At 38.6% G+C, this 18,180-nt stretch overlaps 1 protein-coding gene across 7 annotated transcripts in view; it reads left to right on the top strand.

Moving 5' to 3' along the window:
* The window catches only part of ZFX (zinc finger protein X-linked), a 67,908-nt gene extending 51,256 nt beyond the window's left edge, over positions 1-16,652 (top strand). For all 7 annotated transcript variants that reach the window (XM_023202579.2, XM_023202580.2, XM_023202585.2 and 4 more), the window contains 5 exons: positions 7,955-8,104; positions 8,334-8,477; positions 8,840-8,992; positions 9,519-9,659; positions 10,792-16,652. In XM_023202579.2, coding sequence (XP_023058347.1) covers positions 7,955-8,104; positions 8,334-8,477; positions 8,840-8,992; positions 9,519-9,659; positions 10,792-11,975 — 1,772 coding nt within the window. In that variant the 3' untranslated portion in view covers positions 11,976-16,652. The remainder of the gene's footprint in view (positions 1-7,954; positions 8,105-8,333; positions 8,478-8,839; positions 8,993-9,518; positions 9,660-10,791) is intronic.
* Positions 16,653-18,180: the final 1,528 nt, after the last annotated feature.

Here is an 18,180-nt window from a genome sequence, read left to right as displayed (position 1 = left end):
AATACAAAATTAGCCAGATGTGGTGGCGCACGCCTATAATCCCAGCTACTTGGGAGGCTGAGGCAGGAGAATCGCTTGAACCCAGGAGGTGGCAGTTGCAGTGAGCTGAGACACACCATTGCACTCCAGCCTCAGCAACAAGAGCAAAACTCCATCTCAAAAAGAAAAAAAAGGAGGTTTTGCTCATTTTAAGCAGGAGAGAAAGAATGGCTTGTTTGTATCCTGATGAGAATGATCCAGTAGAGGATGCAGGGAAAGAGAGGGGAGTGGTGCTCAAGCAGTGAAGAAGGGGCTTCAAAAAGAGGGGATGGGCATTAGGTAGGAACACAAATGGTTTGTGGGAACAGGCTGAAGACAGCGTATGTGGGCTTTGTTGCTGGTAGGTGGATTAGATGCGGTAATGAATCTTCTCTTCTGGTTGATTTCTAGGTGAAGCAAGAAGTAAGGTCAGCCACTGAGAGAGAGGATGGGGAGGTGGTATTAGAGATTTGAGGGGTGAGGAGAATAGGGAAAAGAGGAGAGGACAGAAAGTAGCAGAAAGGGCTCACTTCAGGTTCAGGGTTATGAATTTAAAGTGAAACCATCCGCTGGGTGTGTTTGTGTTTTTGTGTGTTTCCAGCCATATTTAGCTACATAGGTGCTGGTGTAGAGGCAAAGAGGCAAATTGTAAAGTGTGTGATTGTGCCAAGCCTGTGTGATGAAACAAAAGAAGGGGCAGGGTAAGGGAATTGAGATCGTGGGCGAGGGAATGGGATTGACTTTGGAGTTAAAATTGTTTTGAGTTTAAATTCTCATGTTGTCACTTTTGTTTAAAAAGAGCATGTTACAACATCTCATTTTCACAAAAAATTCTCTGTTCTTTCTTCCATCCTTTTATTTGTAGTATGCGTGGAGAAATGTCTAATGATCTGTAAATTCTGTTGATGGTTCCCAGTGGCAGGATTTTGAGCACATTTTCATTTCTTTCAGAAGATGAAGATAAAGGTCTGAGTTCTAAAGACAGGCACCTCACTTTCTCTTCCACCTCTCACTTAGTAGCTTACTGACTTTGGGCAAATCACATGCCATTTCAGAGCCTGTATTTCTTTATCTGGAAAAGATGAGAATCAAATGTAATTAAAAAAAAATGTAGAAATGCTAAGGAAATTGCAAAATGCCATGCAAATGGTAGTTATTATTAGAAGTAGTCTTAATTTCCAGAAATGATGCTCTTCTGTTTTGGAGAGGCCTTATTCTACAGCTCTAGTTCTTCATTACTACATTAGGAGAAGGCACTTAGGCAGGAATCATAGGTAGGATGACTCAGTTTTATCGAAGCCTTCTTCGTCTGTTTTTAGAAATTCATTTTTAATAATGGTAGCTTTAAAATCATAGTGAAATTTTGAGTACTTAACAGGACCATCAAAGTGTCTTTTTAAAAGATAAATCATTCCTGTAACATTTCATATTCAGAATAATTTTATAGATTTAGTGGGATAAATGTTCAAGGTGAAAATCTGAAGGTGAATTATACTTATGTAATAGAATAGCTTTGCTACCAGGTAAGCTCATATATTTGGAATGTGTTTTCCCACACATTTGTGAAAGCAAACAAAGGTCTTTTACTCCAAGTTACAGGTAAAACCATGCATTGCAAGCTCTAAAATGATTGGATTTTCTAGTCATCAAAGGTTTAACCTGAAGGGTACAGACAAAACTGACATGCTTAAAAACAACAAGCCTAGCACTGTTATTTGTAAACATAGGGACATTGGATTTTCCAGTACTTGCTGGAATCAGTTTTGACAAGCCTTGTCAAAAGAGGCCAGCTTTATCAACATCAAACTGTTTTGAGTTGAATTATCCAAAGATGTTACAAATTTCCTCCTAGTTTGGTGATAACTTTATCCCTCCATTGCTACCTCGGTTTGAAATTCCAAACCACCTTTAAGAAAATAACCTTGGCCCAGTTAGCCAGGTATGTCATAAAAATAGCTTTGAAAAAGGGTAAGTACATATCAGGCCAGAAGTAAGAACATTAATGCTGACTCTTTCTCCCTACAAACCATTTTTATAAAGCATAATCAAGATACTTTAATTTAGATAGTTATGTCCAGTGTTTAGAGAACCTGTAGTTGTTTTTTAACTGCAAAGACTTGAACCAGTTGGACTATTTGAACCTTCATATCATTAAGCTTGTCCTGGATCACTCATTTTCTCTGGTTTCTCAAGCTCTTAACCCAGTCTGTTGTCTTCTCACTGATTGCCCAAGTTCTTGCCTCCTGTTTCATACCTATGATTGAAGCCACCAGCCATAAACTACAACTTTCTGCATTATCACCTTCCCTGCTTCCCTAAACACAGCATAGCTACATTATCATTCAAGTCTCAGAAGGATAGCGTGTTTCTCCTTCTATTTAAGGAAAATTCCTTCATCTTTGCCCCTAGTTTCATTTATCCCGTTTCCTCTGAGATCTGGATCCCCAAATTTCATCATATCCTCTGGCTTCAGTCTCTCACTTTCTATTCTGTTTTATCCCACAGACCGAGCATGCTTGAGTATTTTTACCTACTAATACTAAATGGAAAAGTCCTTGACTCTGCAACCCATTCTAGTTATTGTCCTTCTGTTTGCCTTTTTCAAACTAGACTCGAAGAAATTCACATGTTCCATTGACTCCTCAGCCCACTCTAGTCTGACCCCTTACAGCCTTCACTCCACTGATTTTAACCAGGAACATTAGCGACCTCTCGCTACTACAGTGGACATTCCTTCTCCACGTTCCTTCTTGTGTGGTGCTGCATTATTGCCGTGGGCCTTACTTACTAGGCTTCCTGCATCTTTTAACTCCCTAACTTCCTTCATACCCTTCTACCACCCTCTCCAGCTTTCACTTCTCTGGTTTCTTTATGAACTATTCTTGCCCCTCCCTTTCAACTATGGCATTCCCAGGGACTCTGTCCTCACACTGCAGATTCTCACTGCATGATGACAAGGCTTAGTTAACACAGTTGAGGGCTCCCCAAACTGTGTCAGCCTTCCACTTTCAGACTTGAATATTAAGCAGCTGGCTGCACATCTCATTCATTCAGTGAATTGTTGATTCATCAATATTCTGATCATCTACCATCACCAGACTGGGTCTTAAAAGACTGAGTAATGAAAATACAGGTTCTGCTTGTGTCAATGGGAAAGACGGGGAGAAAAACCAGACAGTGGCCACACAGTGAATCATGTATTCCGAGAGAAGCAAGCAAAGGGTGCCGTGAGCACAAAGCAATAGCGACAATCACTGGTTCTGAGGGCTTTTCAGGACGTTATCCTTGGGACCTTAAGTTAATCAAACATGCAGGAAGAGAGATTCTTTTCCTCATTTTTCACATTTCTTACCCCAGTCACTCAGTCACCTAAATTTTAAAAACCCAGTTATCCTTGGCTTCTTTATGTTGGGTTTTCAGTCAGACACCAAGTTCTACTCATTTCAGTCCCAAGATAGGCCTCAAGTCCAGCCCACTCCGCCAGTTCTACTACCTCCATCCTGATTCAAGGCCTCGCCATCTGTCACCTGCATTACTGCAGTAGACGCAAGTCAGCTCCGTGCTTTGATCTCATTGGATCTACCTTTCCAAGGCCAGCAGAAATGGGCACCTGACTTAGTCACTGCTCTGTGTGAAAGTCTCTCAGTCTTGCAGCAGATGTTCTCCAGCCTCTCATCAGAGTCTGAGAGGCAGGGCGCCCCTAAGTCTGTCTCTATATAGCAGGTCCGAGTGCTGCAGATTCTGATTCTGTAGAGCTGCTGGACTGGATGCTTTGTTTTTAAATTCCCTAAGAGATTTTGACACCTGACCAGACTGAGAAACCCTTGGCCTGCAAGGATAAAGTCTGAGCCCCTGTGCCTGTGCACAAGGCCCTTTGTGACCTGGCTTCTGCTTCGCAGTCGGCTGCATTTCCTGCCACGTCCTTTGCCACACTTTACCCTCACATTCCAGCAATATTGAACCATGCATTCTCTTACCATCACACCATTTTGTGTCTCCCTTCATTTGTCCCTTTACGTAAGTGCCCTTCTCTTTCTCTTAACCCGAGTGAGGTATCTTTCCTTTGTTCCCATGGCAGAGATCAGTGCACAATGATGTTTGCCAGTCATTTCTGACTGTCATCCTCTCATTTTTCTGTATCAATTTATTAAAGATTGCATTAGAGGGTTCAACATTGTCATCTTACAATGTACATAAACAAGCTTTTGCTTTTTTCTCATAAATGACCTTCATTTCAATTTATGTAAGAAAAAGTATAATTTATCAACAAGTGCATTTTTAAGTGACTTGTTTGGTTTTGAAACTGAAGATATATTAGAATGTAGTTTGGTGATTAATGATGTCAAAAATAGACCAAAACAACAACTGCTTTCAGTGACCCAGAGTTTGGGATTCTTGAACTTTGCATTTGAAGCAAGCTGATTAAATTTTATAATTTTTATGTTTGTAAATGACAAAGGTTTGGGGCTGCCATTTTCAAGCTTTCCTTTGCACGTAATTTGGGATGTGGATGGTATTGATTCTCAATAAGTCAGAAGCTAAGTCGATAAATTGTCACTGTATTTTTGTTTTTTAATGTTGGCTTTTGAGATATTAGATTCATCTTGATGTTCTGTGTAAGAATTTTGATTAGATAAACACAGTTTTTGGAGCTGATGGAGATTGCCACAGAACTTTGCAAAAGTATCATTTCAAAGATATCAGACTCTGAGTTCTGTCTTGGTATAACGGGTGTAAATTACACAAGGGATGGCTGTGAATGTTAAAAGTTATAGTGGTCAGAATCACCACCACCTAGACTTGGTTGCAATACTAATTATGCCTGCCTGAGTCATGAGCACATTCATTTGTTTTCCATGAAAAGAAAGCATGTTTAGATAGTTAAACTATTTTTTGATTTTTCAAAAATCACAGTTGCCTCTACCAATTTAAACCCCATGCTCCAAATTCCAGAAGTTGACAAGCCCTGACTGGGACCAGCGTAGCTTGAGATGTGAATTGTGTGACTCCAGATAAGTTACTCAACCTCTCTAAACTTCAGTTTGCTCTACTGTAAAATGTAGAGAATATTGTACCATCTGCCTCACAGGGTTGTTGTATTAAGTAGTACTTACCATAATCACTTAGTAAATGGTAGCTGCATTATTATTACTACATTTAAAAATACCCACCTGTTTACTTGTCCACTTTGCCACAAGACTGTAAATTTCTGGAACCCTTGACTTTTTCATATTTGCATCTCCAATACCTGCCTAGAGTCTAATGTAGTTGTGATTCACTGTTTGCTGAACTGAATAAAACAACGTCCATCCAAAAGGAAAACAGATATATCTAGCAGAGGAACACCAGAAAGGGAACTAAAAGGACAAAGGGGAAATGAAAAGGCTAGTTGCAGGTATTACAAACAAGCTCAATGAGCCTTCTTTTCTGGGCCTTGGTCCTGCTCCCCTCTAGTTGGTCTTCCACTAGGCCAGATAGGCCAGCTGGGCCTAGAGCAGAGAGAACATTCCTTCAGAGTTTCACTAATGGACTCAACATTGAAAAACCCTAATTTTGTGATAAATTAAATTGTATTGGGTGCTAACTTTTCATTAGTCTTTGCTACACTTTTTGTTGAGCTAGAGATAGCAGTCAGTGCCCATAAGTGACGTGTAATGTAAGGCTACATTATATGGGGATTATGCTTTTGGTTGGTATTTATTCAAATCCAGAGTCTGTTATTTGAAGACATCATTTTTTGCAGCTTTATTTTCCAGGTCCTGTGCATAACAGGACACTTACTTCCTTGGCTACTTGGTAAAGTTTTAAAAAATGTGATGTTTGACTGGGCATGGTGGCTCACGCCTATAATCCCAGCACTTTGGGAGGCCGAGGTGGGTGGATCACTTGAGGTCAGGAATTTGAGACCAGCCTGACCAACATGGTGAAACCCCATCTCTACTAAAAATACAAAAATTAGCTGGGTGTGGTGGCCGGCGTCTGTAATCCCAGCTTCTTGGGAGGCTGAGGCAGGAGAATCGCTTGAACCCAGGAGGCAGAATGAACCAAGATTGTGCCACTGCACTCCAGCCTGGATGACAGAGACTCTGTTTCAAAATAAATAAATAAATAAATAAATAAATAAATAAATAAAAATAAAATATAAATAAATGTGATGTTTGTTGTATATCCCCTGAGTCTCTACTGTTGGAAATCATATGTATCTTTTTTTTTTTTTCCTCTTTTTATCCCCGTGTCTCTCTTTCATTTCTTCATTTTTTTTTAACACATACAGGCTATTATACCTTCATTAATGAAAGCAATGGGTGTATGAGAATATGTTTAAATTCACGTATTGCTGCATTTGCCACCAAGGACCTAGACTCACTATTGTCATAAACTAAAGTTGTGTGTGTACGTTATGCGTATTTACATTTAAGCACATTGAAGCTGAATTTCCGTTGACCATCTCATTGCGGTGTACCTTTCTGGCAATCATGTTTTGATTATTTTCAAATGTGTTGTTCTATTGGAGATAGATCATATCGAATGATACTCAAGAATAGTGACCATGAAGTACTGCTTATAAAATATTCATATGAAGACTATTTCTTGATTTTACTTCTAGGACATTCTTCTAAGTTTTTTGTTGTTGTTGTTGTTTTGAGACAGGGTCTCACTCTGTAACCCAGGCTGGAGTGCAGTGGCATTATCTTGGCTCACTGTAACCTTGACCTCCCAGGCTTATGTGATCCTCCCACCTCAGCCTCCTGAGTAGCTGGGACTACAGGCGCGTGCCACCATGCCCAGCTAATTTTTTTTTTGTGTGTGTATGTATATATACACACATATGTATATATATGCACACACACACACACATATATATTCTTGAGTATCATTCGATATGATCTATCTCCAATAGAATAATACATTTGAAAATAACCAAAACATGATTTCCAGAAAGGTACACCGCAATGAGATGGTCAGCGGAAATTCAACTTCAATCTGCTTAAATGTAAATACGCATAACGTACACACACAACTTTAGTTTATGACAATAGTGAGTCTAGGTCCTTGGTGGCAAATGCAGCAATACGTGAATTTAAACATATTCTCATACACCCATTGCTCTCTTTAAAGAAGGTATAATAGCCTGTATGTGTTCATATATATATATATATATATATAATTTTTTTTTTTGGGTAGAGATGGGGGTCTTGCCATAGTGCCCAGCCTGGTCTCAAAACTCCTGGCCTCAAGTGATCCACCCACCTTGGCCTCCCAAAGTGCTGGGATTACAGGCATGAGCCACTGCACCTGGCCGGTTCTTTGAAGGTTTTAGTATTAGAAGAATATCTTTAATATAGGAGTGCTTTTACCTTATGGCTTAACAAAGGCTATAAGTATATTCTTTTGTATTACAGTTTTCTAGGCTACCAGGAGTTTTCTCTATGTATGGTATTTTTTGCTTTAGTATCTTCTGTTTTTAGAAGTCTTTAGAAATATATTTACTGAATCTTTTACTTGTCTAGGTAAAATCCAATTTTATGTGAATCAAGTTAGAGATTATATTTGTAAAAGAACTTTTGCCGGGGGCAGTGGCTCACGCCTGTAACCCAGCATTTTGGGAGGCCGAGGCGGGCGGATTAGGAAATCAAGACCATCCTGGCTAACACGGTGAAACCCCATCTCTACTAAAAATACAAAAAATTAGCCAGGCGTGGTGGTGGGCGCCTGTAGTCCCAGCTACTGAGGAGGCTGAGGCAGGAGAATAGCTTGAACCCGGGAGGCGGAGGTTGCAGTGAGCCGAGATCCCACCACTGCACTCCAGCCTGGGTGACAGAGTGAGACTCCGTCTCAAAAAAAAAAAAAAAATTTTTTTTTTTTTTTTTTTGCAAATAGTAACATTTTATTTAAATATCTATTATTATTTGTGATTTATTTCCTTCCTTTTTAGTGGATGATGCTGGCAAAATAGAACACGACGGTTCTTCCGGAATGACCATGGACACAGAGTCGGAAATTGATCCTTGTAAAGTGGATGGCACTTGCCCTGAAGTCATCAAGGTGTACATTTTTAAAGCTGACCCTGGAGAAGATGACTTAGGTAAGAAGTGTTTAGACATTGTACATCCTCATCCAAATGTTTCAGCCTGATTACTTTTGGGTTATTTAGATTGAGAACATTTGGAATCTCTTCTGAAGTAACTTTTGTGTAAGAATTCCAATGTCGTAATAGCAAAGTTTGTAAAAAGTATTAAGAAAAGTATGTAAAAAGAAATAGATGGAAATGAAGTTTTCAAATACATTATTGAAACTGTCTTCTTCTCGGATAGGTGGAACTGTAGACATTGTGGAGAGTGAGCCTGAGAATGATCATGGAGTTGAACTGCTTGATCAGAACAGCAGTATTCGTGTTCCCAGGGAAAAGATGGTTTATATGACTGTCAATGACTCTCAGCCAGAAGATGAAGATTTAAGTAAGTAGGTGGCCTTTTTGTGGGAGAAAATTTTATGTTTCTGGAGCTTTTGAGTGACCAGCGTTTGAAATAAGTAGCATTATTTTAGAGATGATTATGCTACTACATTCCAAGGGAAACATCAGTGACTCTCTTATGTATGCTTATAATGTTGCTTTAAAACCAAGTTATGGTGAAAGCCAAGAAGCAAATGATTCATTCAACAAATATTTATTGAGTGCTTACTACGTGAAAGCTATGTTCTAGGTATGTAATACTTGGACCTTCTTTCCGTTTTGTCTATTAACTGAATTCAAATAAAAACATGTTTCCTGTAATCTCTGTAAACCTGGTCACAGAAGTTTTTGTAACTTTCTACTTAGATGTTGCTGAAATCGCTGATGAAGTTTATATGGAAGTGATTGTAGGAGAGGAGGATGCTGCTGCAGCAGCAGCAGCCGCCGCTGTGCATGAGCAGCAAATGGACGACAATGAAATCAAAACTTTCATGCCGATCGCATGGGCAGCAGCTTATGGTAAGTTGCCCAGCACCTCTTAGCATTGAAGAAGTTGGTTCTTGAACATGAATCCATGATTGAAAAATGGTTTCTGTAGTCTTAGGTTTCAGAAGTCTGAAATACCAGTGTCCTGTAAGGATTATTTGAATTGAATTAGAGTATAAAGTCTACATTTTGTCTTTATTTTTAACAGGAATTTCCTTCATGTGTATATTATGTAGAAGGAAGTACTGCAAGAAGTACACAGGCTTTCAAGCTGAAAGTTTTCATCTTGATTATATTTGGCCCATGACTTTTTCATTTTGGGAGACAAAGGAGTCCATGGGGCAAAAATGCTGACATGCGTTTTTTAGCTTTGGAAGCTAGGCGTTTCCTACGGTCTCACGATAATAAATGTGCTCATAAAACCCATGACCTAGAATGGGGAATTTCTGTCATTCATGAGTATCATGGCTTACTTTTCGTTGTTGTAGTTAATAAAGAATTCCTAATTCTTTAAAATTTATAATACTGTATAATTTTGTTTTTTAATACACATTGTTAGGTAATAATTCTGATGGAATTGAAAACCGGAATGGCACTGCAAGTGCCCTCTTGCACATAGATGAGTCTGCTGGCCTCGGCAGACTGGCTAAACAAAAACCAAAGAAAAGGAGAAGACCTGATTCCAGGCAGTACCAAACAGGTGAGGGCGCACGAGTTCCATGGCGCAGCGTGCTCTCAGAGGAAGCTCTAGTATGTATCCACAGGGGTGTCACAATGGCATTTTAGCTGCTAGACCATATGTAGCTTTGTCTATTGAACTTGAAAATATAATTTTCAGAATTCAGTGATATTCATGAATGATTTACCTTAGATAAAAAGAAACAGTACATGACTGAGAAACATGGATGAGAAAAATTCAAAACTGGATGATTTTTATGTGTACATGGAATGAAATCCCTCAAATATGTTATAAGCATTAACTTTGTAAATAAATATAGAGAATCTATGTCAGCATAAAGCAGGCATAATTTACAGAGCAGTAGGATAAGTACTTTAGTTCATACGGCATTCCTATTCTTGTATGATGATTTGCGTATTAAAAATTTTATGGGTTTAAACTTTGCTGTAAGTTAATGTAAGTTATGTTTTTTTGGAATAGACAGTGGAAATTTTTGTCATCAAAGTTTATTTTTATGAATAATATTCCACCAGTTTATTTATTTTTTTTTTGAGGCAGAATCTTGCTCTCTCGCCCAGGCTGGAGTGCAGTGGCATGATCTCAACTCACACTGCAACCTCTGCCTCCTGGGTACAAGTGATTCTCCTGCCTCAGCCTTCCAAGTGGCTGGAATTACAGATGTGTGCCACCATGCCCCCACTCATTTTCATATTTTTAATAGAGACGGGTTTTCAGCATGTTATGTTGGTCAGGCTGCTCTCGAATTCCTGAGTTCAGGGGATCTGCCTGCCTCGACCTCCCAAAGTGCTGGGATTACAGGCATGAGCCACCATGCCCAGCCAATTTTCCACCAGTTTCTGAATTGCTGTAGGTTTAATCACTAATTGATAAAAGTTACATATTCATTAATTTTATTAAACTAGAGGGAGTGAAGGTGGTACAGTCCTCATGAGTGAAGTTTCCAGACCATTTTCTCTATGACTAGGTTGCTATATCTCTTGTGTTGAAAAACAGTAAAAGGAATGTTAAGTAGCAAATAGTCCAATTTAGGAGTCCTTGGCCAACAGTGGTCAGAACCCACACTTTACATTCGCAAAGAAACTGGAACAGAACTTGGTTTGAGCACTCATACTCCTTTCTTTTCCTTTCTTAGCAATAATTATTGGCCCTGATGGACATCCTTTGACTGTCTATCCTTGCATGATTTGTGGGAAGAAGTTTAAGTCGAGAGGTTTTTTGAAAAGGCACATGAAAAACCATCCCGAACACCTTGCCAAGAAGAAATACCGCTGTACTGACTGTGATTACACTACCAACAAGAAGATAAGTTTACACAACCACCTGGAGAGCCACAAGCTGACCAGCAAGGCAGAGAAGGCCATAGAATGCGATGAGTGTGGGAAGCATTTCTCTCATGCAGGGGCTTTGTTTACTCACAAAATGGTGCATAAGGAAAAAGGAGCCAACAAAATGCACAAGTGTAAATTCTGTGAATACGAGACAGCTGAACAAGGGTTACTGAATCGCCACCTCTTGGCGGTCCACAGCAAGAACTTTCCTCATATTTGTGTGGAGTGTGGTAAGGGTTTTCGTCACCCCTCAGAGCTCAAAAAGCACATGAGAATCCATACTGGGGAGAAGCCGTACCAATGCCAGTACTGCGAATATAGGTCTGCAGACTCTTCTAACTTGAAAACACATGTCAAAACTAAGCATAGTAAAGAGATGCCATTCAAGTGTGACATTTGTCTTCTGACTTTCTCGGATACCAAAGAGGTGCAGCAACATGCTCTTATCCACCAAGAAAGCAAAACACACCAGTGTTTGCATTGCGACCACAAGAGTTCGAACTCAAGTGATTTGAAACGACACATAATTTCAGTTCACACGAAAGACTACCCCCATAAGTGTGACATGTGTGATAAAGGCTTTCACAGGCCTTCAGAACTCAAGAAACACGTGGCTGCCCACAAGGGCAAAAAAATGCACCAGTGTAGACATTGTGACTTTAAGATTGCAGATCCGTTTGTTCTAAGTCGCCATATTCTCTCAGTTCACACAAAGGATCTTCCATTTAGGTGCAAGAGATGTAGAAAGGGATTTAGGCAACAGAATGAGCTTAAAAAGCATATGAAGACACACAGTGGCAGGAAAGTGTATCAGTGTGAGTACTGTGAGTATAGCACTACAGATGCCTCAGGCTTTAAACGGCACGTTATTTCCATTCACACGAAAGACTATCCTCACCGGTGTGAGTACTGCAAGAAAGGCTTCCGAAGACCTTCAGAAAAGAACCAGCACATAATGAGACATCATAAAGAAGTTGGCCTGCCCTAACAATACTTCTACAGACGTTTGTAGAGATACTGGCCTTGAAGCAGAAAATTCATTTTAAAGCCAATCAGTCTTGTTCACATACAATACTGTATATTGATTTATGCTGTGTACAAATAGAATTATTGCTTCTAGTTGACTTTTTTTAATATACATCTTGTTCAGTAGTGTGTTCTGAATTCTATTCAGTTTGTTTAATAAATGGGGAAAACTGGCAACATGCTAGTTACTTTTAATAAAGTAATCCCTGATTCTATACCGAATTTTTGTATCTTAGAATTTTATATTTATTTAAATATTTACCTTGCTTACCTTGATGGTACTCTTCTAAGACCATTAACTTAAGGTAACTTTATATTGGTAACTCTGAAAGTATTCATGTTGACTCATTTTTCCTTCCCCATACATTTCTCACAATAAAATTGTCAGAGACATCTACTAATATAAATGGGAGATTTTACAGTCAGGTCTAATTATCATAACATAGAAGTCATTTACTTAATATTTTCAGACCACTTGACAGTGAAAGTTTCCATTTGAGCTTTTGCGTGCCTGGCTTTAAGAGCAGTGGCTGGGTTCGTGTTTACTTTTCAAATATATTACTTTTGGTTTTCTTTGGATTATTTACATCTTTTGTCAGCACAGCAGACTTTTAGAAAACCTTATTGAAAACTTAATGCTTGTTCATGTTGTATTTTGATTATTCTGTCTGTGCGGCTTCGTCTTGGAATGGTTTGTGCTACAAATGACATTTACTGAGGACTGCATTTTGGAATCTCCTAGAGGTAACTCATGGCTTATAGGATCTTTTGCAACTTTATGTATGTAAATGTACCCCGAATTATATATATACACATATATATCATGTACCTGTGTGTATTGCTTATTTTATATATTTATACACACAACCCCAAGTTACAGTAGTTGTTTAAAATCTATAATGAAAAGTATTAAATTTACAGTAACATGAAAGATCCAGGGATGCATGAGAGCATTTTGTAAGTCATGCTCTTCAGAGAGATTACTCAGGTGAAGAATTAGAAGGAAAATAAGGACACTAGTATTTTTAAAGAGTAAAGATATTTTCTTTTAAATATCTTTGGTAATTGAAAAATAGAGGTTAAGATGTTTCTAGGTAGAATGGTTTCATACAGTTTCAGCTCCATGTCTTTATATTTTTCTGAAAAGCAAATGAGTATCCAGACATGACTCCCACAGTTCTCTTTGAGAAGCCCGAGAGGGAACTCTGTTTTACCTAGTGAGGGGGATGGAAAAGAAGCGATGGCTCTGTGGACCAGAGAACAGGTGCTAATTATGACTTCACACTCGGCAAGTTCAGGCCGATCTGTTATTTCTCAGACAGTTACAGTTAGCAAACTTAAAAAACTTAACCCTCAAGTTGGCTTTGATTAAAAGGTAAAGATGTGTTTTAAGTAGATAAGGAAAGTCTGAGGCCTTATTTGGAACATCACTAAGTCTTCCAAAGGGTTTTTTGTTTTTGTTTTTTTTTTTTTTTTTTAAGACGGAGTCTCACTCTGTTGCCCAGGCTGGACTGCAGTGGCACGATCTTGGCTCACTGCAAGCTCTGCTTCCTGGGGTCAAGTAATTATCTGCCTCAGCCTCTCGAGTAGCTGGGATTACAGGCGCCCACCACCACGCCTGGCTACTTTTTTGTATTTTGTATTTTTAGTAAAGATGGGGTTTCACCATCTTGGCCAGGCTGGTCTTGGACCCTGACCTCGTGATCCACCTGCCTCGGCCTTCCAAAGTGCTGGGATTACAGGCGTGAGCCACCACACTTAGACACCACACAGGTCTGAATCAGTGTCATACAGTCATAAAACAAACTCGGTTAATTAGAACTTGGTTGTGTTAAGACGAATCTTGGAGAACAGAAAACAGTTTTTGGGGTCCCTTCAGTTGGCTGTTGGTCCATATGCATCTAGCACATTGTAGGATATTTAGAAATCGTCTTCCTACCCGATAGCTGCCTTGCCACCTCATTATGGTGCTCCGTCCCCTGTGTGCTTAGGTTTTTACCTTTCATCTTTCTCTTTGCCATTGATGTTTGTATTCAAGAGTTGTATTTTTAGGGTTACAAATAAAAATATTTGGTGTTTGGCAAACCTGAAGTGCTAGACTGATTTAGTCTAGTTTTAAATCAAGTGCTTTAGGCAGGTGTGAACTCTAGCCCAAATGCCAGTCAAAGTCAAGGCATGGGTTTTCCTAGCCTATCTTATAGGAAATTCCTGTACCTTCTTGGCCCCTATAATGTGTGTGTGTTTTTTTTTTTAAGTAACTTACGATTTTGTGATCCATGATTCATTGCCCTGCGATTCTTGAAAGCTCTGTCTGTTTTTTTGTGAGAACCTTTAAAATCTCCCTTAATTTTTATTTTCCCAGAAATAATGTAAAAACACTTAAACGAAAGTGGAAATGTATTAATTTTAAATCCTATAAAATTAATACAGAAAATATAAATGATTGGGTCATTTTTTTTTTTTAAATAAACTGAAAGATAAAGAACACAACACTTCACACATTTTATATTTCTCTTACATACTCTGGAATCATACCCAGTTCTTTTCTTTTTAAAGCACAATATTAAAACCTTTAAAAGGTATTTAAGGGTTTGGTCAAGTGAATATGATAAAACATTTGTCTGTATAAAGAGAAAATGAAAGTGTAGTCACTGTTATGTACTGACATTAGTTACAACCTAGTTTTAATTCTTAAAACAATTTTGATTAGCAAAGCTAAAAAAAATGGATGTTTCAGTTAAATGTTTTAAAGAGGTACAGATTTTTACAAGGACATAATATAAGTTATTGTTCTGTAGAAATATCCTATTAAATATTGTATGTCCCTCTGTACACTTTGTAAAGAAAGTAAAATACATAAAAAGAAAATCATATAGGGATGTGTGACATTATTGTAATTGTGTACTTGAGAATAACGTGCAAAAATAAAAATCAGAATATTTTCCTGTTATTGAATGTTTAGTCTATTTGATACCAGTACTAAGTTAATGCTTTTTCTTAAGGAAAAAAAAAAAAAATGTACAGTTTTTGTAAACCTAATAAACATCAAAAGCAGTGGATTATTTTCATCCCCCCATTTCTTAATTCCTTTTTCACAGCAGTGGAATGCAAAGTGCTTGATTGCTTTGAATTTTGTGACTTGGATGCAAATACTGGTAACATTTCAGTTCTGTGAATTTGCAAGTAATATTTCAGAGAAGTTAAGAGGTGATTGGTGAGTCCTTTGATGAGCATGTCCTTGGAATTCAGTTTTTCTTTTATCTTCATGAAGGATTTGTTTTATTAGCATCTCCAGATCCACTGAGATAAATTACCCATGCATAAAGTGGTTTTTGAGAGCACTTAAAGTTCATTTCAGTATTAATTTACAGCATATTTAATCAGTGGGTACTGTTACCACCTCCACAGCAGAAATCGTGCCCTCGAGTTACCACTTGGTGCCCAGTTTAGAGGACTCTAGTAGATGCTAACATACTAGAGAATGGTCATTGCCACAGTTAAAAATCGGCAGTTAAGTAAATGTCAGGAGTCAAAAGAGAGAGAGTTGTGCCATCTTTGATTTTATAGACAAGATTCTGCAGTTCTTCCAACTGTATGAACAAACAAATGTTTGCCTAATAGTTGAAACAATAAATCAAAATTTTAAGTAAATGACGAAGGGAATGTGGTGAATGTCACTGTCCAGAGCCATAAATCAGACAAAACCATAGCATGCTGAAAAACTTCTGTAATGGAACACCTAAAAAATGACACCTAACCTGTCTGTGATTCAACAAGTCAGATAACGTGCTGCTGTATTCTGTGGGAATCCCAGTATTAACAATTTCATTTCCCACAAATTCTAGCATTCATGTAAGGAAAAACATGGCCAATCGGTATCTTAAAGGGACAGTCTTTCAGAGCAGTGGTTTTCAAAGTGTGGCCGGGCAGCATTGGCAGCGTCTTAATCTCCTGGGACTTTGTTAAAGATACAAAATTTCAGCCCCACCCTAGTCCTACTGAATTGGGAAACTGGCGTGGGACCCAGCGATCTTTGTTTTAACATGTTCTCCAAGTGATTCTGATGCCTGTTCAAACTTGGGAAACACTTTTAGAGCACTTGAGGAACCTAAAAGATGACTGGTTCAACATTTTGTGTGGTAGATAAGAAAATCACAAAAAATCAGAAATGAACATTGAGAGAAAAATACGACCCAGACAGTTGATACTTTCCGTTTGCTGTTTTAAAAGTGTAAGCCTGCCAAGTCAACAAGTCAACCTTTAGCGCACATGTAAATAGCCTGCACTTCCTAAATCTTGTGTGGCCTCCCATAGTTACATTCCTCAAAGGTAAATTGAGTTCAGAGGAAGATTCAGCATTTAAAAGAGAAGGGCTGAAAAAGATTGTGTGTGTGTGGGTGTGTGTGTGTGTTTAACTGGCCCAGGGTTACTTAAGTAAATCATAATAAACCATTTTGCCACATTCTGTAACTGTTTAGTTAAGGTCAAATTAAGTTTACCCTATGGATTTTGTTTCATCTTTGGTTTCGTGTATATATTGTTTGCCTTTTTCATAAAAATCTTGGATTTGTTATATATTGTTCCTGTTATTTTTGACATCTTTGCTATTGTAAATAAATTACTATTTTGTTTTAAGTTACCCTAGTGGAGTGTTGGCTATAGACAAGGTATACACTCGAAATGAGGAGATTTAAATCACACAGTTAATGAATTCCCAACTGGCTGGAGGTGATTCGACTCCCTTCAGTAGTTCAACACTAATAATAGCACCAAGGAACATATCACTGGTGCATATAGGCGTAGCATCTGTACCAACTTGGATTTCAAAATCATGTTCTGACCTCTGATGGAAATACTCAGTACATCACGTTTGAGGTGAAAATCAAGAATTACTTTCCTTTACTTGGTTTTTCCTATTCAGTTGGTCTCCCACGTTACTTGTATTGCTGGTATTGGTGGACACAAAGGATCTGGCATTACAGTGACCTGTTGAGACTGTAAAGCCACTAGGAGACTTGGCTACTGAAAACTTGCTCAGGACTTCTCGATGTCGTTTGGCTATGTGAACTACCACAGAAGTATCTAAACACATCGACTAAAATTATAGAATAGTTAACTAGACCTATATTATTTTGCTTTCTAAGAGGCCAGTTTCTGCTTTTAAATGCAGAACCCATTTCCTTTTGTCTGAGATTATTTGAAATAAGAGAGGTATTGCAAAGCCATCTGTTGGGGTTTTGAAGGTTCTAGTCACCTGTCCTCCCCTCCTGAGTTCCAACCACATTGAAAATAGACCAGAAACCACCAATTAGGTGTGTGATTTATTCTAGTAAGGCTGGACTGGGAGACCTGGAGGCTGAGATGAGCTTGTTTCCAATCTATTTCGCTCCAATGTAGGCCTTGACTGATGTAGCCAGTCATTTGAAGGTGTGGGGCCTACCTTCCACTCCTTTGTGAGCTATCAAGAGACTAGTTCTCTCATCAGGGAAAGGGAGCATCTCCTCCAGCCCTCCCAGGCTAGGACACAGGAAAAGGGGGAGAAGAGTTCTCTTATGTCATCCTAATAAAGGTTAGTCCAATTCTGGATTGCCCTCTGGCACTGGCACACTAGCCACATGTGAGCTTTTCCCCAGTAGCCTTGCATGTTTATGTCCACTTTTATTGATTTTTACTGTTCCCCCTTGAAGTGGTGGTTGTGGCAGACTTCCTAAAGTTCCTTTCTCTCTCAAGGCTGTATGCTTTGGTTGTTCTCCAGAAAATTAATTTTTAAAGGGCAAATGTACTTACTATACAAAGATGGAAATCTTGCAAGTTATTTTTATTGCATGCTTTTGTAACAAAAATTGGGAAAATCATAATCCACAAGGCCACCACCTTTATTAAAGGGATTGCTTGTCTTTGTTCTCTTCTAATCTTAGTCCATACACATAAATCTTTGATCTGTCTTGTAACCACAATATCAATTCTATTCTGGGTTCGGGGATTTTCTTTTCAAACATCAAATGTAATTCATGTGTCTACACCAGTATATGGGAGAGTTTGTTCCCCTCAGCCTTTCAAACTGAGTGTTACAGCTAATCTCACAGGTTAAAAAAATAAAGACTATGTCACCACTGTTTCAATTTGCTTTGACGTGACTCCTAGTGGAGTTTAATACTTTTATATAT

Source organism: Piliocolobus tephrosceles, chromosome 12, assembly GCF_002776525.5.
Source record: "Piliocolobus tephrosceles isolate RC106 chromosome 12, ASM277652v3, whole genome shotgun sequence".
Lineage (NCBI taxonomy): Eukaryota > Metazoa > Chordata > Mammalia > Primates > Cercopithecidae > Piliocolobus > Piliocolobus tephrosceles.
Note: the sequence above shows the minus strand (reverse complement) of the source record. Positions and strands in the feature narration are given on the sequence as shown.